This window comes from Maylandia zebra, linkage group LG2, assembly GCF_041146795.1.
Source record: "Maylandia zebra isolate NMK-2024a linkage group LG2, Mzebra_GT3a, whole genome shotgun sequence".
NCBI lineage: Eukaryota > Metazoa > Chordata > Actinopteri > Cichliformes > Cichlidae > Maylandia > Maylandia zebra.
In genome coordinates, this window is record NC_135168.1 from 32,813,177 (window position 1) to 32,835,970 (window position 22,794).

General features: G+C 44.1%; 2 protein-coding genes across 2 annotated transcripts in view; one reads left to right on the forward strand and one right to left on the reverse strand.

Moving 5' to 3' along the window:
• The first annotated feature begins 824 nt into the window (after positions 1-824).
• Positions 825-5,242, forward strand: LOC101487407 (SH2 domain-containing protein 1A). The gene is made up of 3 exons (XM_004563255.5): positions 825-1,431; positions 1,724-1,787; positions 3,487-5,242. Exons 1-3 carry the CDS (start codon positions 1,295-1,297, stop codon positions 3,748-3,750), a joined length of 465 nt encoding a protein of 154 aa, XP_004563312.1. The 5' UTR covers positions 825-1,294; the 3' UTR covers positions 3,751-5,242.
• Positions 5,232-22,794, reverse strand: part of tenm1 (teneurin transmembrane protein 1) — a 195,744-nt gene continuing 178,181 nt past the window's right edge. The window contains exons 28-38 of the mRNA XM_014409889.3: positions 21,617-21,930; positions 19,268-19,440; positions 17,155-17,399; positions 16,163-16,456; positions 14,685-14,929; positions 13,980-14,122; positions 12,096-12,307; positions 11,321-11,622; positions 9,671-10,377; positions 8,852-8,994; positions 5,232-6,837 (exon numbers count right to left, since the gene is read on the reverse strand). Coding sequence (XP_014265375.2) covers positions 6,082-6,837; positions 8,852-8,994; positions 9,671-10,377; positions 11,321-11,622; positions 12,096-12,307; positions 13,980-14,122; positions 14,685-14,929; positions 16,163-16,456; positions 17,155-17,399; positions 19,268-19,440; positions 21,617-21,930 — 3,534 coding nt within the window. The 3' untranslated portion in view covers positions 5,232-6,081. The remainder of the gene's footprint in view (positions 6,838-8,851; positions 8,995-9,670; positions 10,378-11,320; positions 11,623-12,095; positions 12,308-13,979; positions 14,123-14,684; positions 14,930-16,162; positions 16,457-17,154; positions 17,400-19,267; positions 19,441-21,616; positions 21,931-22,794) is intronic.

Here is a 22,794-nt window from a genome sequence, read left to right on the forward strand (position 1 = left end):
TTTGCGTCATGTAGTTTATGCCAAATTCTTACCCTACTGTCTGAATGCTGCAGCAGAAATAGAGACTCATCAGATAAGGTAATGGAAGCTGTGGTCTTATGCTGTGGTAGCCCATCTTAGATCAGCAGAAACGCTCAGATCAGCCTCTGACACCAACAATCACCCCACATGCAAAGTCATTTAAATCAACTTTCTTTCCCATTTTGAAGTGTTTAAATTTTAGAGGTTGTCTTGACATATTCTTCATGCTTAAAATCCCTAAATGAGCAGGTGTACTTAATAAAGTGGCTGGTGAGTGTATACACAATGTAACTAGGCATCAGTTATGTTGACAAATTTATCTGACATTCCAACAAATTTCACAATTACACTAAAAACAGCAAAGATTTGAGAAATTAAAATAGTTGTTGCCATTTTTAATAAATCGTCTAAATGTGTAAAAACAAGCTTGAAACTTTTAAAAGAACAGCTGTGCTATTTTCATTTGTTAAATCAATTTTGTTGCGTATTATTGATTTCATTTATTATTTTTCAAACTGTTTTTAAAAACTTAATTAGGAATTTTAAATCATTCTGATATATTCTACATGTTTTTTTTTAACAAGCATGTATAATTAAGGATCTGAGCACAACTTCCATGACTGCCTACATATTGTGCCACACAATTCATAGAAGTTGTTTCAGAGCCATAGAGTCTGAGCAAACTTCTGCTGACAAGAAACCAAATTGAGACTGGAAACAGTGCGCGTTAGTGCATCATCACAGCATACGTTTTTCCTATGTGAAAAAGGGCGAGATTGCTTCACTTTATCCCTCTGTTGTGCTTTCTTCTGTTGTGGAAATGTTCTGTTAGAATCTTTTATGTTATTTCCTGTCAAAAAAGAAAGAAAAAATAGAATCATTTCCTGAGAGATAGACAAACCCACACTTTACTTGTGCGTGTGTGTGCGTGCTCACATGTGTGCGTGGTATAAAGAAAGAGGAAGACTGTAAGAGCCAACCCAGAAAGGTTAGAGGTTAGTGAGAGAGCTGCTATCACTGTAGGTAAACAAGTGTGGAGAAATCAGAGAGCTCGTACGCCAAAGCTCAGGCTCCCTGAGCAGATATTTGAACCGGTGAGAAGCGGGGATCGAAGGAGAGGCTAGACAGCTTGCCTTACCTGTGCTCCCAGTCCAGAGCATATGCAGCAAAGGCAAGAAAAAGCTTTCCTGTAGTAAAGAGGGGAAAAAAGGTAAAGTGGGGAAAGAGACACTTTGGGAGCAGAAGAAAAAGAGCATCTGGGGGAATAACTGTGATGGAAAACCTGCCCGTCTATCACGGACCCATCGGCAAGGACGAGGGAGAAAGGCGGCTGGGCCAGGACGGCCGAGACGGGTGCTACCTAGTCCGCAACAGTGACACCGTGGAGGGTGTCTACTGCCTGTGTGTGCTGTGAGTACAATCAAAGAAAAAAGTGCAACATCTGCTTTTGTTCTACTTCTCTAGGCTGAGACCTCATAATCACATCAACACATACAAAATCCTATTTTGTGCAGTTATAGAGATTATCGATCCCCTCACGTTTAGAGAGAAATGCAAGCGCAAAGGCAATACGGCAACCGGCTGAGTAATAAGTAACTGTGGTCTCTTAATAAGCATCAAATAAAGATTCCCAAAAGGAGAAGTGATAGTGACAGTAAGAAGAAACACTGAAATACAAACCCATGTTTCTGTTTGTATGCAGATGCCAAGGCTACGTCTACACATATAGAATCCACAGAGATGATGCAGGCTCATGGGCAGCAGAGGTAAGACATTTTACTATTAAGATTTCTTTTTTCATCCTGCGACTCGCTCTTTAGTCTGTGCTGTGCCTCTTTTCACTCCATCCCCTCCCCAGAAAAGTTCGCAGAAGCAGCTGCACACATCTGCCTCGCTTATTGGTTTAGAAGTAGTTTTGGTGCTGGTTGTAATTCAACAAGCTGCGGAGGCACAAACATGTGTTTCGTTTTTTTGAGGAGTGACAGCACTGAGAAATGGGTACGCTTCTGCTTTAGCAATAACACCCAGTGAAATCCATCTCCCACCAACCCCCACCTCAAATTTTGAAGATGCCACAGCATCAGCATATACTCCAGAGACCGGGGGGGGTGTATTGCATTTGACAGCATTTCTGATGGGATGTGTAATTGAGCGCTGAGGGGTGGCGAACACCCCGGGATTGGGAATGTATAGAGACATCTGAAGGCCGCGTCTATCTCCGACTGAGCGCGACGCTCTCGTAGCGACATTTTAACCTCGCTCATTCTCACTGATGCCGTCAGGCGAGCAGATGGGGATGGATTGAGGGATTGAAGGAGAGCGGTGTGCGTGTGTGTGCATGTTTGGGTTTCGGTGTGGAGGCTTGAATTACAAGAATTTCCCTACAAGCTCGATAACAGTTTCCATTATTCATGCGCAATATCAATCACTCTAATGAAATATTCTCGGGAGCAGAGGTAACACTTGTGGCCGGAGACAGGAAACATCCAAAGTGCTGTGCTGGGCGGGAGAGCTCCCCACATTTGATTAAATGATATGTTTTTTTCTTAAAAAAAAAAACATATCGAAAGAAAACCGTTTTCACCGTTGTACTTATTAATTTATTTGCAGTTTGATTGATGGGGCCGAATGAAAACACATAATGTATTTTTTTTAAAGGCCTTACTTGACAAAATTATAGCGCTGTAGTGGTTTAGGAATATTAAACGCTGGAGTGACAGCTGTGGGCAAACAAACAAGTGCAGGGAGGGGGTGGAAAGAATAGAAAAAGAGAAAGATGAGAACGTTTTCAATTAGAAATGATGCAAAACTCCCTGTGAGAGAGAAAAATGACTTTACTAAGCTATCATCATTTCTTTAAAAGATATTTGTGTGTGTTTTCTAAGTTTTATTTCAGTGCTTCTCTGTTACAAATAAGGCTCTTGAGATTACTGGACTGTTAAAGCATCTTGTGGTGCATTAATCCTAAAATAATGCTTTTTATTGACTTAAAAACTATCTAAAATACCCACAGGAGAGGATGTTTTCATAGGTAATTGCATCCCGTATATTCCCAGTGTAGCTTTTAAACTCCTTGAGTATATCATCAGTATGTTTCCCTCCCTTCCACAGCACGTGGTTTTTTTTTTGTTTTTTTTACAGCTCTTATATATATTTTATCTCTTCTGCCTCGTCTTATTTATTTATCTGTCCTTTTACTTTGGATTACTGAATCCAGATATGCAAAAAATGTATAATTGACACCATCCCCAGTCCATCCCCGAGACGCACTTGTATTACTGCCTCCACTGGCAGCGTATCTGATGTCTTTTTATAAGGTAAAATCTGCGAGAGCTCATTTCAAGGCGGCTCTGTCCCATCCTCTTCATCTCCCCACTGGGGTTTTGATGTGGAGATGGGGAAATGCTCTGAATTCTCTGCACTTCTACTTCTTCTCTCTCTCTCTCTCTCTCTCTCATGTTTCAGACCACTCCTGGTGTGCAGAAACGATATTTCCGGCAAATCAAGAATTTGATAGCAGCTTTCCAGAAGCCTGGACAAGGAATTGCCATGCCTCTGCTTTACCCTGTCACCGCTCAGAGACGGGCGCAGACACACACAGAGGAGCCCTGTAATAGCCCGTCGACGACGGAGAGCAGCCCGAACCCTTACTTCCAGCAGCGGATGCCACATGCTGCACAGGGACAGAAAAACAGGAACAAGAAGGAGGTGCGACAAGCTTTTGGTTAGGGGCGAACCCTAAGCTGCACCACTGACCTCATTTCTAAGCAGAAATACTGCCAGGGCACCATTCCTGCTGTTTGCGTTTTTTGCATAATGTGCATCAAGTAAATGTCATTCCCCCCCCCCCCCTATTTGCTACATTGAGCTCATTTAGGCTCCAGCAGTGACTCAGATCTCAGCCTCCTTCTACTTTTTTTTTTTGCATATGCAGCACAGAAAGTGCAACCCCCCCTCTCTCCTCCCCTCTTAACTTTCTGGGATGTAAAAGATTCAGCTGCAGAACCATTAATATCCATTACCGCATACATAAGCTGACAACAAATATTGTGCTCTGTTTTCTTAATGCAATAGAGTTGTGTGAGCGGCAAAGAAAATAAATGATATTGGCTGAAATAAACTCTTTTAAATAAGGTCATGCACACACAGCTGTACACACCCGAGCCTGCGTTTGACATAATGCTGAGGGGAAAGGGGGGGGGGACGAGAGAAAAAAATTCAATTTGACATATTGGAGTGCTGATTTCCACAGAGAGAATGCTGACTACTGGTGTGTGTGCATGCGTGTGTGTGGGTCCATCATTCACTCGTCTGATTGGCATTACATGATGAAAAAAAAATGAGAGAGAAAGCGGAGCTGAAAGAGGAGAGCATCCATTCAGCGCAGACAATTCTTCAGTGCAGCGGTCTCCTAGCAACCGGACCCTCCATCTTTTCACCGCGGAGATGAGGTTGGACAGTATCTAACGGAGCATATGGTTTCGAAGGGAAGGTGCATCGCGGCCGATCGGCAGAGTGCTAGTCGGGAATGTATATCACCTGCACGCAGTCAGAACATATGCATTGTGTGTGTGTGTCTGTCATCCGCGGCCCGGGAGAGGAAACACAAACAATTAATGGTGGGCAGATGGTGGAGCGACGGCGGGAGGCGAGTGTGTGTGTGTGTGGGGGAGGCAGACGGACAGGGAGGTGGATTAGCAACATTTAAAGAGAAAAAAAAAGTTCTTTACTTTCTTTTTTAAACTTTTTTTTGTGGGGAGAGGCTTGGAAGTGGTTCACATGTAGTCTGATTGGCATTTCCTAATGAGAGGAGACAAGCTGGAGAGAACAGCTCAGCCAACTCCAGGTCCTGCCCCTTCTGCACTCACCACCCACTCGCTGAGCCTCAGCTGTCACATTTCTTTTTCCCTTTCCTCTGTGCTTTTCTTTTTTTCTTTCCCTCTTTCTCCCCTCCTCCCCTTTCTTCTTCTTCTTCTGCTCCCTCTCCTCTGACAGACGACGCAGGTTTTCTCGTGCATATCTCGGTTCGAGCCATAATGATGGGTGATAATGACAGCACAGATTTGAAAAGTTACAAACTCCCAGAAACAAGAACAAAGAGAGCACAACAAATGTGTGGCGGGGAGGCGCGGAGACGACGTGAACGAGAGCGAGCGGAGGAGAGGGGCAGAAATAATAAGTAACAACGTCTATGAAATCCCAGCCAGCGATTTTGGTAATTCACACATAATAACTTTAATCAGCTTTGTAACCCAATAAAGTCAGATTTTTCAGCGAGAATATTTACTATAGCCATGTATAATTCTTTGCAAAAATGTAACTGTTTTTCTATTGATTAACAATACTGACACTTATGAACAACAGAACTTCCAGTTGAGCACTTCTTTTTTTCAGTGTGAGAAAGCACTGGCTATATACATTCTTGATTTTTAAGTATACACACTCATACAAACTACTGTTGGAGCACACCAGAGGCGGAAAACCACAAGAGCTTTCCTTCTCTAAAGGGGGGAAGTGTCAGAGTCGACAAGGCCTCTCTTACACAATATGTAAACGATAGTATATCCGAGGTAAACCATGTAGGAACTCAAATGGCAAACCGGAGAGCTCTCGATTCGAGTCACGAAGAGGATTATTCACTGGCAAAATCCTAAAAGTCTTCTTCCCTACAGTGCCGTGATGTTGAGCAGAGTCCAGAAAATGATGAACAGTGTTGAAACAGCGAATGGCAGTCGGTCGGTCGGCGAGTCGGTCGGTCGGCGAGTCGGTCGGGTTGATCAGAGATACAAAAAAGCAAAGCCACAGCCAAACCACACTGCTTGTGCCACTGTTAGAAATTGGAGAAACTGGACGATAATAATAAAATACCATCATTTTGTCACAATTAAAGGCATTTGGAAGTTTTTTGTTTTTTTTCCCCACACATTCGCTCTTCTTCTTCTTCTCTGATGTCGTCTTCTTTTTTTTCCCCCCGATACAGTATAGAAACAGTAGAACAAATCAGAGTAGAGTAGAAACAGGCAGTCTTTGGTGGGGTGGGGGGCCGCTCGTGTGTCTCTGTTACCTGCCCCCCACCTCGCTCAGTGTCATAAAGTGGATGTTGGAGGGGCAGTCAGACAGCTCCGGCTGCTGCTCTATAGGCAGGGAGTAGTAGCCGTCGTAACCCTGAACGCGTCCCCCAGACAGCAGCTGCTGCTTCTCAACCTCGCTCCACGCCCTGCTCCCGGCGTCTCCCGCTTCCACCCTCCTTCTCTCCTTCTCCCAAGCTCCCTCCACTGCTCTCTTCCTCGCCTCCTCCCTCACCCGCGCCCTCTCCTCCTCCTCGCTCCCACCGTACCGCACGCACAGGCACAGAGACCCCTGCTGGAGAGTGATGTCGGCAAAACGCCGAGTCCTGCCGTTCACCGTCGCGCTCATTTGAGACACGCTCACGTTCACGCCGCTCTCCAGGACGCGGCCCCCGACTCCCAGCCCCAGGGCGAGGTCTTCCTCGATCGGCCGCGACTGGAGGAAGTAGTGGGTGTCGCAGCCGTGCACGGTGAAGCTCATCCCAGTGAGGTGGATGGCGCCGTTCAAGATGGCCGCGACTCGGCGGCTGTCCTCGCTGGCCACTCCAATGACCTCCGCGCTCACTCGGCCGTGAGAGACTGCAAAGCGGATGCTGGGGCCGAGGATGGAGGGCCGGGAGCCAAAGGGAGGGGGGTGCGCCGGTCGGTGGCAGGTGGAGCCCACGGGCTCAGAGACCAGAGGTAACCTCTCCAGGGAGATGAAACTCCTCAGCTGGCGCCGCAGCTCGCACTGGATTCCCAAAACCAACTAGAAAAAAACAGACGGACTCATTTATTACAGCGTTCTGCATGACGTACAGAAACACACGATCCACACTAGATATTTAGACACGTAGAAAACATGAAGCACTTTGAGAGGCAAACCTCCACCAAGACACATCACTGTCTGGGCAACTTTTAAAAAAATAGCATCATATTTTATTTGCAGTTTGCGTGGCTGCTTTTAAACCGACTTTAGGAAGTTTGGAAATGCAGTAAAAACAAGTGCAAAGTGCTTTTTATTTTATCTGTTGTGTTGAAAACTACTTTAATATACTTCACATACTTTGGAGTATATTTATTATTATTTCTTATTACATTTTATTGTTCAGTAAATTCCTTTTTAATATTTAGTAATGAAAAAAAATTTATTTGATCACACATTTATTAAAAAAATAAAATAAAAAATTTAATAAAGGGTTATGGATTGTTGCTGTAATGTACAGGACAAAATTAACACACTATTCTCAAAAAGTATGACATCATGTTCTGGTCAGAGTGAAAACGTATCGTCATTTTACAGAAATTTACAATTTTAAAGAAATGTGCACTGATGTGTCATCACACAGACAACATGTGACAGACGGTGCTATAGGCAGTAGCTTCATACTGGCTAGCTGCCCGAGCACTAGAGTGCCTTTAACACTACTGATAATGTCTATTAGACATCAGCAAAGAAAGTCAGATAAGGCTACTCGGATTACACAAACATTATGTAGGAGCAGGTCATGGATACTAAAGTACTAATGTAAATAACTGGACATGAATAAGCTGAACTCATAATATAATATAATATAATATAATATAATATAATATAATATAATTCTAAAAAATGTTTTTTAAAGATGTAACACATTTTGGTATCAACATGAAAGAAAAGCAGATATGGAACTTAAAAGTGAGATGAGTAATGAATTAAATAATTAATTAACATTATATTTAGAATCTACCCATAATCAATATAATTTCCTTACTGTTGCCAATACAACCAAAGCCAATATTTTAGTCACAGTTTTGAAGATAAGACCTTTTATCAAAGTTTGACCTTATCTGATCTTGAACAAAAGGTCGTGATATTTAAAATCCCCCCATATCTTTTCTTATATGACGATATGGTGTCAATAAAAACAACAGCAGTAGGAAACATATGTTGAGAATACCCATCACACCATTATTCTTACATTTTTAAGAATAATAGTTTCTATCTTATAAGGATTTTCTCATTAAGTTGACCTTGAAGTCCTTGGTGGATGTAAGAAAAATTTTAATGTGTTAGAGCTACGTCCTACATGTCTCTGACAGGAAGACAAAACGCCCATTTACATCAACCAGCTTAAAACCCACAACATGCGTGTGTTTGGACTGCAGAAGTAAAGACATGCATGAACAGGAAGAACGTGGCCCAGCTTTAAACCCGCAAGGTTTGAACACACTGCAGGGTGGCTGTGGCCTTACCACGCTGTGCACAACGCTATAAAACAGAGACACTGGGACCCTCAAACGCTCATGCCAATTTACCTTAATGACAATCAGTCTATGAACTAATTAATAAATCAACTAATCATTTCATTACTCGTACTCATTCTGGAGAATATTCTCATAATAATCAACTCAGTGTTGATTTTCATCCATATAGCCGATTAGGAAGAATCACTAAGGTCATAAAAATGGCAGATAATTAGCAGGTAATTTGAGTTTTCATGCTTCTGCGGAGGACTCTCGGTCTGATCTCACATGAAGACCCAAAGTGTTAAACGAATGAGATAAATGACTAATTATGAAAGTGTTAATCACAAGCACTGACATAGGCTATGTCTCACACAAACACACACATATGTATATATATATATATATGTGTGACATATCTTTATGAAAAATATTGTTTCGCAGTCAGACCCTAGTACATTTGAAAAAATGTTATACATATAGTTTAAATATACAAAGCATTACCACAGGCACACAGTGTTAGATATGAAAGAATCTAGCAGCAGTGTGATGCTCACCTTGCTGGAGTCCCAGTCCTGCATCTTGGTCGGCGCCTTCATCAGTTCGTATGTTTGTTCCATTCTTCCCACCTCAGGCTTTGGGAAACCGGGGACCACGTTATGAAGTTGAAAGCCAAACAGCTGCAGCCAGCTACCGATGTCTGGACAGGAAGAGAGAAAATTGCACAGGAGAAAGTTTAGAATTTAATGTGTATACTGCAAAGCAAACAGACAGTCACGAGGGCAGGGAAAACAACACCTCGTATGGGAAACCACACAATGCATGAGTGCAGCGTGCGGCAGAGACGTGTCTGCTGGTGTGCGCGCGTGTCCCACAAACACACTCCTTGTGTAACAAACAATCCCGCTGCAGGGAAACGTGACAGGCCAAATGAATGTTCTATTAAGCAGAAGGACAGACGCCCCCGCTGACATCCTGTATTCATCTTCTACTCTCCTATCCCATCTCTTTCCCTCGTTTCAGTTTCTATTTTGTCTCTCGGGGAAACAGTATGTTCTTGACAGGCAGAGGGAAGAAAACAGAACCGGCTGTGTTAAAGAACAATGTGATCAGAGGCATGGCTGTCCTTTCTGTTGCCAGTAAATCCTGTCTGTCACAGCTTCACGTCTCTGACACCCAGCACACCTGTGGTTAGCAATGTGGCCCATTCACTCATTCTTTATGGCAGATGTTTCCCCTGTAGGTGCGCGTGTAGGAGTAGGTGTCACTGAGTGATCTATCTTTCTGTATCACTTAGTTTCTGTCAGTCAGTCAGTGATTTGCTTTTGACTTGGCAGCAGTGTGCGTGAGTGTGTCTGCGCATGTGTGACGCTCACCTGTTGTAAACTGCGTCACCTCCTCCACCCTCCCGACCGGGCAGTTGTTTTTGAACGCGTACAGGTTAAAAGGCTTCGGCTCCTTGCTCAGCTCCCCCCACAGTTCGTGATTCGGTGAAGTCCATCGGCCCGCTAGCGTGTCATAGTCCTGCCTTCCCAGGTGGACGAGTCTCGTGAAAGGATCGTACAAGCCTCCGTGGAAGCCGATGACAAGCTGGAAGTCTGGGTTGGTGTCCTGGTAAACCTCTCCGTAGGGAGTGTAGAGAATCTCTTTGACGAGCCGCCCCTTGCTAGAGAAAACTGCCCTCGGGCTCCCCACGCTGTCGCAGGCTACATAGTACTCCTCTCCGCTGCTCAGCTCCATGGCGATAAGGTGACCCTGGAGGTCATAGTACAGCGACGTGATCAGATTGCTGCTGTGGTTGTACAAGTGGCTGACCCTGGTAGGGTGTGACAGATCGGCATAAAAGAACTGCAGCTGCTCGCCCTGGCTGCTCTTGGTGGCCACGCGGCGGCCCAGTCCGTCGTAGCGGTACCACACGGTGCGCTCGGTCACGCGGTTGAAGACGCGGGTCAGCAGGCCGTTGGAATTGTAGTCGAACAGGTCGTTTGCTCGCTGGCGGAGGAAGCCGTCGTCGTCCACGCCGTACTGCAGCTCGCCGAGATGCGTGATGCGGTCCCTCTGGTCGTAGCGCAGCGGCGTGAGCCTGAAAACAAACATCAGACCCTGAGTGATATTTACCGCATGCTGTACACAACTACAACTGTGCATCAGTTTTGTTGACAACTGCTCAAAAAATCATGTTAGTATGCAACAAATGTAACCACAATGTAACCGGGATTCTGGTGCCAAATCTGTGCAAAAGTTTGTCTCAGCCGTTTAATAGTTCACCCGGTCTGTCTGCGCTCAGTCTCATCTGTCGTTCAGGTTCTGTTCTGTGGCCTTTCTGCAAACTCATGAGCAAATGTGAAAAACTGGAGGCAGCGGGGAAGCACCAGCAAGATCTCCGTGCATAACAAAGAAGGTGTTAATGACAACAGATATCCCCGATTAGACAGCGTAACAAAGGTGACATAACAAAGGTTACAGTTGATGGGTTGAGAAACCGTTTCCAGTTCCATAACTATCGTTTAATGTAAACAAAAATTGCCTGCAAGTCTCTCATTGACTCGGTTCTCACCTACAGACATCACATCCTCGAACACCTTTCCTTCAGCGTAAAACAAATCAAAACTGTTATGAGTCATTAAACGGTTAAACAACATCACCGTCACTGTCGACTGTGATAGATCTCCACACCGAGGCAGTTAAATGTAAAGTCAGCACTATCATGCATGCCTCTCACACCCACTCATTCCAACTCCTCCTATCAGACCACTGCTAGAATGTCCCTGCAGCCAGAGCCAATACTGTCAATACTGCTATATGACAATTATTTACACGTGTGTGTTTATAAATAAACAATGTCTTATTTTGCTATTTTATTGGTTTCCTCTGAGAGCCATGCTTAAGATATTTATCCACTGCTTTGCAATGGATAATAAAGATTTCTGAGCTGATCTGAATTATCGATTTATTAATAACAAACAGGCAATTTCTTTTATATTCAATGCTTTCTGTACAGTATATGGGTTTGTGTGCTAACATACCTTGCACTGGTTCCGTGGCTAAGTAGATTAATGTTCCCATTGAGGTCGTAACTATAACGCCACTGAGGCCGCTCGTTGACTGAGGCGCTTTGCAGCTGGCTGTCTGCATCATACTCGTAAGTGTAACGGGTCACATTGCTGTCCACGCCCACTCTGATGTCGCAGGTGGTTGTACGTCCGGACGAGTCGTACTGAATGGTCATCCAGTAGGCGATGGACTTGAGGATTTCATATTGAACCTCCACCACCTGGCCGTAGGAGTTGAATACCTTGGTGTGCTTCATCAGATGGGTGGTGATCACCTAAACACATATTGACTCCATAAGAGTCCATGAAAGTGTCACACCAAACTCATGGGCTAAAAGGTTGCTTGTTTACACATGCAGCACACTCTGGAAACAAAATTGTAACAAATTGGACAAGTTTGATTATTTCACTCTCTTTTGGGTCTGTTTGGATGTTCACAGACACCCATGTGAAATATCTGACTGTTTAGTTACTAGTTACTAGTTACTAGTTGCCTGCCAGTGTTGTCAAGGCTAGATTTGATAGACAAGTAAAACCAGCTGACTGACCGGAAACGAAGTCGACTAAAACGCAGGCCAAAACAATGAGCTGAAAGACGCTGAAAGGCGCCACTGAGCTGAGCTGCAGAGTCAGATTTTATATTCCACAGTCATGTGATTATTTTTTAAAAGCAGAAACAGCTGATTGGTGCAGCTTTAAAACGTCCACATTTCCACTACCGAGTAAGATAACTGGTGTGACTTCCTACCTGGTTGAGGTCGTAGAAGATGACGCTGAACTTGCCAAACTGCTCGACCCGCCCCGACACATCAACATAGCGGTACAGGTCAATGGGCAGAGGGGTCTCATTGATGACGGCCTGCATGCTAGTGACTCGAAAGTTGTTGTAGCTGTAGTCAAATCTGGCGTTGACCAAGCCTTCTTCGCTGAAGCGGAAAATCTGCCGACTTGTCAGGGGACCTACGCAGAGGAACCGGAGCAGATTTACATTAGAACCCCCTTAACGGCGTTTATAGAAATATACAGGGACATGAAGTGTACACACAGCACACATATAGCCCTTACAAGTGGATGTCACACCGCCCGCATAACCCTGCCTAATTAATTCAAATCAAGGCCTAATTCGCCGTCATTAACAGAGACACACACTGCGCAATCCATTCCATCTTAACTATCCCCACACCTCTATGGTATTTCCTGTGGTGACCTTTAATATGGAGAGATAATGAAATCTAAAGACAATAGCCATGATGGGCCAATGTGCTGCTTAATGTCAGAGCATCAACTTTAACAACACCATTCATCACATCTGCTCCGAGCTTCTGCAGCCAGGCCTCTGTTTGGAAAAAAAGGGCCTGCTAATGAAACACCATTACGCTGCTATTTGAGATGACTCTGATTGCAGTTAAAATGACTAAGTGCCTAGCTTTGGAGACTGTAGAGAGCTGGATCAGTGTTACATCTTTCTATTTTTATTTTCTGTGGAATGTTGATTCTAAACCTTCGCTAATGGGAAAATGGCAGAAGTACTGAGAGCAAGGTGGAGGCTTTTCTGCAGCCCTGGGGAACTTGCAGTCTGTTCATCTCGCTCTTCTAGCTGTCATTTCCCCCCAGCTGTCATCGTTCCCCCTTCTCCCTTTCTGTTCCTTTTCCCTTCCCTCGCCCACCACTCTATATCCCCATCTTTCTTTTTCCGGTGCCACACTTTTCCTTGTCTCCTCTCAAGGGACAATTACCACTATCTCTCCTCTCTCCAAGGCTCCGTTTGTTCTGCTGAAATGAGATCAGTTAAAGGAAGGTGAGAGTCTATTCACAGTGAGGGCAAAGCGATAAACACACACACACACAGCTGCGCCGCGCAGATTAGTGACAACTGATGGTGGCGAGCCAATCACAAAGCTATGGGAAGTGAACCGGCAGCAGAGATGAGAGCACTTTCCATGACCCTGGACCGACTATGGAACTTAAGGGGACTGCTCAACTGTATTAACAATGGCTGTATCCTAACATGCTATATCTGCAGCTGCAGCGATGGCGTGCCATCGTCGATAGCGCCGCCTTTTAGAAAACGTCTTGTCTCACTCATTTTCTCCTTCAGCACTGAAAGTATTGTTTAGTTGTATTAAGTTCAGCTATGGTTTTTTGATTTCCTGCCTCCTCTATGAGAGCGAATATGAACCCAGCAAAGTGCTACTTTTAGTGTTCAGGCATGCAACAACAAATGCAGTATGTCCACACCTAGCTCACCGCATATAATTTTGCATTCAAACATTCATTTGTTTGCTTTGATCAGGAAGCCTTTTTGCGGAGGTGGGGAAGAGACGACGTGGGTAAGAGCCCGGGGGGTGGTCTTGAATTTACAGCTGTGGTAGACCACAGTCTATTCCACTTGAACATGCCTTGCCCTACTGAAACTTCTAACTGTGGCTGCATCAGTCACAGATGAAATAGCACGACGTCTGACTCAAAGCCAGACTACTGAATTTGACATCACTCCTCAAATCTGGCACGCCGTGCACAATCACTTATATAGACTTTAAAATTTTGCTCACAGGATTGATTTATGATCCTTTTGCACGTTGTGAATATCTAAAATGTGCTTCTGTTGGCTGCTTTGAGCACATGTACGTACCTGTCTGCCTGTATCGTATGGAGCTTATGAAGCCATTGTGGGTGAGATGAATGGTCTTGACTGTTCCAGAGGCCTCGTCATAAGTGAAGGTCACCAGGGTGGAGTCATAAACCACCTCCGAGAGGCGAGCCGCAGCTGTATACCTGACGGGGGAAAGAAACACATTTTTGAATAGATGATCGATAAGTAAGTTATGTTAAAATAAAAGTACCTTCTTTTTAAAGCACACTGCATTTAATCTTCAATGTAAGTAAACATGCTATGCCACATTAATAATACACGGATCCCTTTGGGTCGCTAAGTTGCACCATCCTTCAACATTTCATCAGAAGCAGACCAGCTGCTGCGGCACTTACAGCCTTTCAAATCTTGAAAATGGGACCATTTATTACAGTATCCTCATCCAGGCAACGAGTATTAAAAATGTTAAATGCCAGAACGCTGCCTGAATCAGTCCTCCGACTTTCATCAAAATCAGATCAGTTTGTCTGACAAAGTGCGACGATAAAAAAAGGTGTGACCTTTAATCGGTCCAATCGGTGTGATTTCGCAAGGATGGATGGATGTGTGGCGTGCATTCAAGTGTCCGCTAGAGTTGGCGTAATTGGGCTTTTAAATTTTAAGATTGCGCTTTAATTATATCACCTTCATCAAGACGATCAGTGTTATGTCTTTGTACGGAGCTAAAACAGCGATGTGCCACACCTGTAGATGACTCTGCGCCCAGTTCCCAAGTACTGAGTCCTCATCAGGCGCCCGTCCAGGGTGTAGTCCTGGATGAAGGAGGCTTGGCTGTCGGGCGGGGCATATATGTTCCTGTAGTAGCCGATGGACAGCAGCGACTGCAGGGTGTGCTTCACCATGCTGGGCATGGTCACCGCGACCAGACGATCCGTTTGGTCGTATTCAAAGACGTAGCGCCGCTGGCTGTGCAGGAGCAGCATGATGGACTGTAAGAACACACAGAGATATTCACAGACAGTTCGAACACACTGCATCTCTGTGGTTTCACGGCTTTCTCGTTTTCTGTCTTTTGCACTCTCTCTTTTTAAATTCCAATGTCACTGGGTTAAAACTTTCTCCTCAATAAATAAAAAAAATCGGCTCTTCAAAAGCAACCTTGGTTTTAGTTTGAGACCGCTTCAGTTATTCACTGAAAGCTATTTAATTATCAGACGTACGTGTCGAAAAAACAAAACGAGAAAAAAGAAAAACCATAATTGGTTTTCAGACAGCAGCGTTTTTGTTTACCGCTGCTCCCCCCCCCCTTAAAAATCTGCGTAGCTATTCACACAGTTTCAGCTGCACTAAAACAATGTTCTCTTTAATGTCTTTATTCAACTGTAAGGTATGATATTAATGTGTTAATAATACATGAAGGTGGTATTAATTTCTAGATGGTTCTGTAATATAAGCTCATTTTCACTCTAATTTTGTCTTAGACCAAAATCCTTGACACTAAATATATTTCAGACTGAATATCATGTCATTAAATATTTCAATTAATTTCAAGAGCGGAAATTATACCTTCTGGTAGCTCTCAGCTTAGTCACACACACTGTTTGAGTTTCTTTGACTTGAAAAATTCCTTATAGCGAATATAACTTCTAAACATTTGCCAGAAGACGACGAGTGTTTACTGCAAAGACTTCACTGCTGTTTTCTTTTGAGAAAATCTATTTGCCGAACCTTGAAACATGCTGGAGTTATGCAATTGATCAGAAAGAACACACCGTCTGCCTTTACATCTCTCAACTGTGCGCGCTGTTGCAGTCGTGAAGACACAAGGCCAAGTTTAAAAGGTCTGCCCAACCATTAAACTTATGGCAGATCTAATATTCGCTCTGCAAACTGATGTTCATAGCCTAAATGGAAAGCCCCTCAAACTGAGGGAAACACATTAAAAAGATACTTGGTAATATAGCACCTGTTACTGATTTTAATATGCTTTCACTTCTTTACTTTCGTTTCCCACAACTGAGACGCTTTTTTTTGGTTTGCCTTTAATCTCAGCGCCGGTTTCGGAGAGCTGCACCAAGAAGGAAACGTAAGTGGAGAAGATGTGTTAGATTTCTGCAAGCAGCAAAGGCAAGAAGAAAACGGCGACAGGAGCCCTGAAAACAAATCTCAGCAGGACCTCATCACAAGCTGTCTGTCACGTTCGCTTCAAACTTTCTACTCACTCTGTCTGCATACGTGTAGCTCCAGATCTTGCCGTTGACCCAGGCTCTGGACGTCACCCTGTCGCTCTCGTACTCCAGCTGCTCGGACCATTCTCCGCGGTGGATGGCTGAAAGCAGTCCTCCACCTGAATAACTGATATTTACTTCAGTGTATTTGCTGCTGGGTGACCACACGACAGGCCGGCCCAGCTGGTCATACTGAATGTGGAGGGTGAACTTCCTGTGGTCATCGTATATCTTCCCAACTCTGGTGCTTTGATCAAAGTCTATGGACAGCAGGTTCCTGTTATGTGCCTGGAAAGCAAAGCAGTAAAATGTCAGCTAGTGACAAGAACACAAACAGAAGCTTTTTTTTAACAGCATTAAAATCATCATAAATGGTGATTGAAGCCGCAGACATGCAAATATATGAATGAAGTGGCATGTCTGAGAGCAGCAAAGATTTCATTAGTCCAGATGAATTAATTGTGACATTTCCAGCAAACCCTGGTCTGCATTTATAAACAATAAGCTGCCTGGCGAACAAGTGAGAGAACCGTTTCCCGGGGAATGCTAATTAATTGCTGCACGTAACATAAATGCCCTTTTCTCAGGAAATCTCCTGTTTGTGCTTTCATCACCACTGCAGAGGTGTTGCAGCCTGTGCGTGTGGAAAGTACAGCTAACAGGTTACGAGTCATTTGACCTATTATCACCTCCGCTGACATCATCAATCGCTCAAAATCTACCGGATTGCACAACTCTTAGCACTTAAAAGTGACACTTTTTGTCCCCCTGGTTAATGTCAAATTGCACAGCTTAACCCTGCGTACTCCTAAAATGTTGCCGGGCTGCTTATTTGATCCATTCATATGGGATTCTGGGATATTCGGCTAGTTGCGTGCATCCTCTTGTTAATTCCCAATGCCTTTGTGCAGCACTGATGCCGCAGGATTGTGTTTTATATATTATCACAGTTGGCGTAATAACAGGCTGATGATTTAGTGTTTTACCCTGAGCCTGCGTTCGTAAGTGCTGTAGTTAGTCTTGCTCTGCTCCTTCCTCTGCCTCCACTCTATCAGGCTCGGGGCGTGGTCTCCAGGCAAGCTGATGTTGCAGCGGCTGGCCGTGGGACTGACTCCACCCCCGACGCCCCCCGGGAGGAGGGGCTCGGTGCTTAGCGACAGCTCCATTCCGCTGGCCAGCGTCACCAGAAATGACCCGTCGGCGCTGACTCTGTACGAGCTCTGAGAGTGATCTGGAGTGGGAAAGTGCAAGCGTAAGTGTGAATTGTGGGGATGTGGAAGGGGGGGAGGGTGGGTGTCGAGGGTCGACCGTTTGTCGTGGGTGGGTCAGACACACACACAAAAAAACCACAAGTGCACAGAGATGCAAATATGCAACAACAGATGAGAAAAAAGAAGTGTGAAGAAAACATCAGTCATTGTGTGTCAAAAAGAAGAAAAAAAATCAGCCTTGAGAGGAAATCTGTGAGAAGCGGGCTGCATGAATGCGATGTCTGGCTCTTTGTGTGTGCGTTTTATTTGAATTAATTGCTTCAATCACTGTGCTGAGTGTTTTTTTTAAAGCTCTCTGCAACATTAGCATTGTACTGCATCAGCTATTACATCTTTAGAAAGGAGGAACGCAGGAGACAGATAATGAGAGAGTGAGAGAGAGAGGGGGGGCAATGAAAGGAGAAAGAGAGGACAGAGAGAGAAAGAAGGAGAGGAAGGTGGGGTATAGCAGCTTTTCACACATTGCAAAGCATTCTGAGAAACTGCTCTTTCATTTCTGCCCTGCTCAGAGTCAGGCTTCCACACACTTTCACACATGCCAAGATGGCTTTGTCTCATGTTTAAAACACAATTAATACAAAAATTTAGAAAAAGAGGGGTGAAAATAACCATAAAACTATATTTTAACCATAAAACTTAACGCGGCTAATAAACCGGATAGTAACTTCTATTCCCTCCGCTGCCGTAAAAAAACCTATTCTGTACATATGGTTATTGTTGCCTCAGAGGCAGGCGAGGACACGGTGAAATTGTGGGCGGCGGAGAAAGAGGTGGTGCTCGAAAAATAGTGGGTCATTTCAACTTTTTTCCCTGGCAGCTCTGTCACACTGTAGCGTGGCGTACATGCATGTGTTTGTGCGCGCGTGTGTGACTGAGCGCGTGCGAGTTGGCGCAGATTTTCCCTCCCTGCAGTCCTGTCAGTGTGACAACTGCAAGAAAGCAATTAAAGGGATGACATGAGAAGAAACTGCTCCCATGAGTGGCTTCTTCACTCCACTCTCATTTTCTCCTCTTCTCATCTCTGCCCTCTTTTCCATTTTTTTTCTGCTTTGCCCCAGCAGTTAAGGCATTTCACGAGTCAGTCAAATGTAGCATGTTTTGTGTAAATAAACAGCATTTTTTCTCCCCCCCGCTGCCCATTCGTCCGGTTATGTAAAGAGGTCGCATCAGATCTGTATGTGAAACTATTTATAAAAGCGGATAAATGCTTACTTAAAGCTGTGAATCTCCAGCGATGAAGAATGAGAGAAACGCAGGTCAGAGTTTCTGACTTAAACCAGAATAACAGCCACGTTTGCCGGCATAAATGTTTAAACATCGCTGTAACCTTACGCCCTGCCCTCTACATAGTAGCATGGGTGGCTGTAGCTCAGGTGGCAGAGCAGGTCAGCCACTAATCAGAAGGTCGGTGGTTCGATCCCAGGCTGCATCCTGGCTGCATGCCAAATATCCTTGGGCAAGATACTAACCCCGTGTTTGCCTACTGGTGGTGGTCAGAGGGCCCGGTGGCGCCTGTGTCCGGCAGCCTCGCCTCTGTCAGTGCGCCCCAGGGCAGCTGTGGCTACAATGTAGCTTGCTATCGCCAGTGTGTGAATGTGTGTGTGAATGGGTGGATGACTGAATGTAGTGTAAAGCGCTTTGGGGTCCTTAGGGACTAGAAAAGCGCTATACAAATGCAGGCCATTTACCATTTAGTATGTGGTGTATGGTTTAGTGCCTCTTCACATGACTCATAAATAGCCTTGTGGCTAGTTGCTGGTTATAGAAGCTGAGGGTAGATGCAAGAAATTTAAAAGGCAAAAGCGCAGAACTCATTGTGATGCTGCACCTTGTCTGAACATGTAAATGGTGTCGCTGGCAGACAAGTTTGTGCTGGTGACAAAGTTCTCACGGTTGGACGCTTCAACCTCCACCCGAGACCAGCGCTCCAGGTTGCCATGGAAACCGCTCACCTCCGCCGTCGGTAAGGTGATGTTGGTCACTCGACCCTCGCTGTTGTACCTTGGAGAATAAACACAAAGGCAATAAGCAAACAAATACACACAGACGCGCGCACAAACACGCGCAGAAATCCATCGCTCGCAGGCAAATGACCACAACCAAGCCCGCAAAAAGCACGCAGGCACACATATGCATGCTCCCGTGCGCTAGCATGAGCTCGCAGTGAGTGTCAACTATGATTTATATGTGTAATTATCCAGCTGTGGAATCTGAGACAGAGACCGACTAGGCAGTGGTGAATAATTCAGACAGATGTGTTTTTCTGCCTGTACTATATGTGCAATACTAAACACGCATGTGTTCAAAGAGTTGCAGCAGACGTCCTTCAGCTAATCAGTCACTTTAAGCAAAGACTAAAAAGAAGAAAGAAAAAAACAGTCACACCGCCCAATCCCACCCCAGGGGTCCGTTCTTCGTACCTCGCTAAGTAAGTTAGCTGGATTTGATTGTTGACGATTTCGCGTGATCTTGGATCGTTCGGTTCTCCGAAGCTCATCCGGGACTTGCTGTCATAGCAACAGATCCGTAAGCGTAAACCTGCTCGGAAGCAGGTTTACTTTATGTAAACAAGATTAGATCGCGGCCACGCAGGTATGTCCGCTTCATGTATACGAAAGCAACAGCGATATTTTACCACTGTTTTTCCATAAATAAATATTATCAATGTAACTAAAGATAATGCAGTACTTGATCCTTTTATTGATTCCATACAGATACATACAGGTCATTTCCTAAAAAAAGGGAAATGTACTATTAATCATTCTATTTCATGTATTTGATTATTTCAGATGTAATTCATATTTCAGAGTAGTAATTGTAAATTACTTCGTGTAATCAAGATGAGAGACCACGGCTATAAAAGCGAAGGTGGATTTGGGAAGCCTGTCGCAGCCATGTCCTGTCCGTATACGCGAGCAACCCATTGCGGAAGGTGCAAGATTGATAAGGAGAGTTTTCAGAATTCAGCGTATATTGCGGGACAGACAGGATCCTTTAGCTCAGCGCGACAGTGTGCTCATAGAGAGATATCGATTTTCCCGTGAGGGTATTATTTACTTAACCAACTTGTTGACGAGGGGGTGCAGGACCACCACCTGTCTTTTTTTGCTCTGCCCTTTTCTTGGTTGCCTTTATAAACAAACAAACAGATTATTCCAGGGTCTCTTTTCAAGAGACTAAAAGCAATATAAGTGATAAATATTACCATTCTGTAGAATATTCTTATATTTCACTTTTACCTGTTCACATGTTTTCGTGGGTCCTGTTGTGGCTCTGATGTGAAAGAGGATATAATATAATATAATATAATATAATATAATATAATATAATATAATATAATAAATTTACCCTACAGCCTACTGGTATTGGCCAGAGGGGCCGATGGCGTGATATGGCAGCCTGGCTTCTGTCAGTCTGCCCCAGGGCAGCTGTGGCTACACCTGTAGCTGCTTCCACCAGTGTGTGAATGTGAGAGTGAATGAATAGTGGCATTGTAAAGCGCTTTGGGTGCCTTGAAAAGCGCTATATAAATCCAATCCATTATTATTATTATTATTAAATTACTTACGAGTTTAATTTGTCAGAAACTTTCTGCCAGCCCCTCTCTCCTTGCTTTTGCAGCCTTTGCAGTGTTCCCTTGCATTTTAATTAAACTCTGAAACTCCTGAAATCCCTCACTCAAGAGTTCTTGCTCTGCTGCCGAAAAATACTGAGCGCGCTCCTTCGACATTTCGCCGACCAATCAAAGGGTTGCCGATCAATGTTTCTACTATCGATGCGTAGCCCCTGTTAAGCCACCCAGTGATCTCACATTACTTCATCCAGCTATACTAATCGTCAACAACAGGTGTGTTCGAAGAACCGGAATAGCGAGCTCAAAGTTAGCGAGATGATTTGATCTTGGATGTAGTAAGCGAGGTACGAAGAACGGGCCCCTGGCCTTCTCCAGCTTTGTTGATGCAGAAGTGACCACCAGATGGCACTCATATTTCATACCCCTAACGTAAACCTTGTCATATGAATACACATTCATGCAATGCAGTGTTAGCCCAAACATTCAGAGTCAAGCAACAAAGCGAGAACAGGAAGGAAGGAAGGAGAAGAGAGAAAGAGCGGGGACAGACAGAAAGAAGATCGCAATAAGCAGATAAGCTTTATAAATAAACCACAAACTCACTCATACACAGTGGTCCAACTGTTCTCATCACTTTTGGTTGCTAGGAGACCTGTGTTGCCATGGTAAGTGATGTGGGCGATGTCGTGGCCTTGGGCGGACACCTTCCTCAGCGTGCCACTGTTGCTAAGGGACAGCCAGTACACCTGTCCGCCAGGTAGAGCCAGCCAGAGAGGCACTCCGTGAGCATCCCTCCTCACCTGGAGGCTGCGGCCGTCGCGGCTCATCACACCCGACAACTGGCCGTCTGTGCCGTAAGAGAAGTTGTACAGGTAGTGACCTGTGATCAGGTGTTTGGTGTACAGGTGGGAACCATTCTATCAGAGGGAGAGAGAGACACTGTTGAGGATTCAGCTTCTGCAAATGACAAAACCTGTAAATTTAGAAACTATTAGGTACTCTGTACTCTCAGACTAGTGATTTGCTAATTTTGTTGCATCAATAAAACAAAATGATTCCAAAAACAATGAAGTATATATAAACAGAAAGGTACACACACATTAACCATAACTACTGTAAATTATGGGGTTTATTTCTTTAAATTATATATTTAAAGATGAAGAAACATGTTCATTTTAGAGCTTAGAATATGTAATATGTAACTGTTGTCTGTATGAAATTTTAAAATAATTTTTTGAAATAAGAGTTTCATTTTCTCAGGCAGAATGAACCGTTTTGTTTATTAAATGATCAGAAATAACAGGAAAGGCCAGATTTCTGCAACATAAGGCAATAGGCTCACTATCTTGTGTGCATCTATCATGCTTACTGTCGTGCTTAGTCACCCACAAAAGCCCACTCTGAGCCAGTAAACACCCTGATTGGATTAGGCTAACCTAGCTGACATTATTTGATCATTCAATCATTCAAAGCTATTAGAACGAGACTTGGAAGTGAGGAATATTATTTTTGTGAAATGCAATCCAAAATCATCCCAAGTTATTAAAGTTTAGCCAGTTTACCGCATTTATTCTTTATTTTTCTCTAAATGGGTCATATTAGAAAGCTAATGCTAGCTTTGTTAGCTGGTTCAGTTATCTACCTTCCTAACAGGCCCAACTAGCAGTTACTGTGTGTCAATAATTAATAACTAATTATCTCAGACTAATTTGTGTGTACAAATGAGCTTGCGTGGCTTAATCCGTTTTAATTTAGCAATGTGCAAATCCAAGTAAACACTT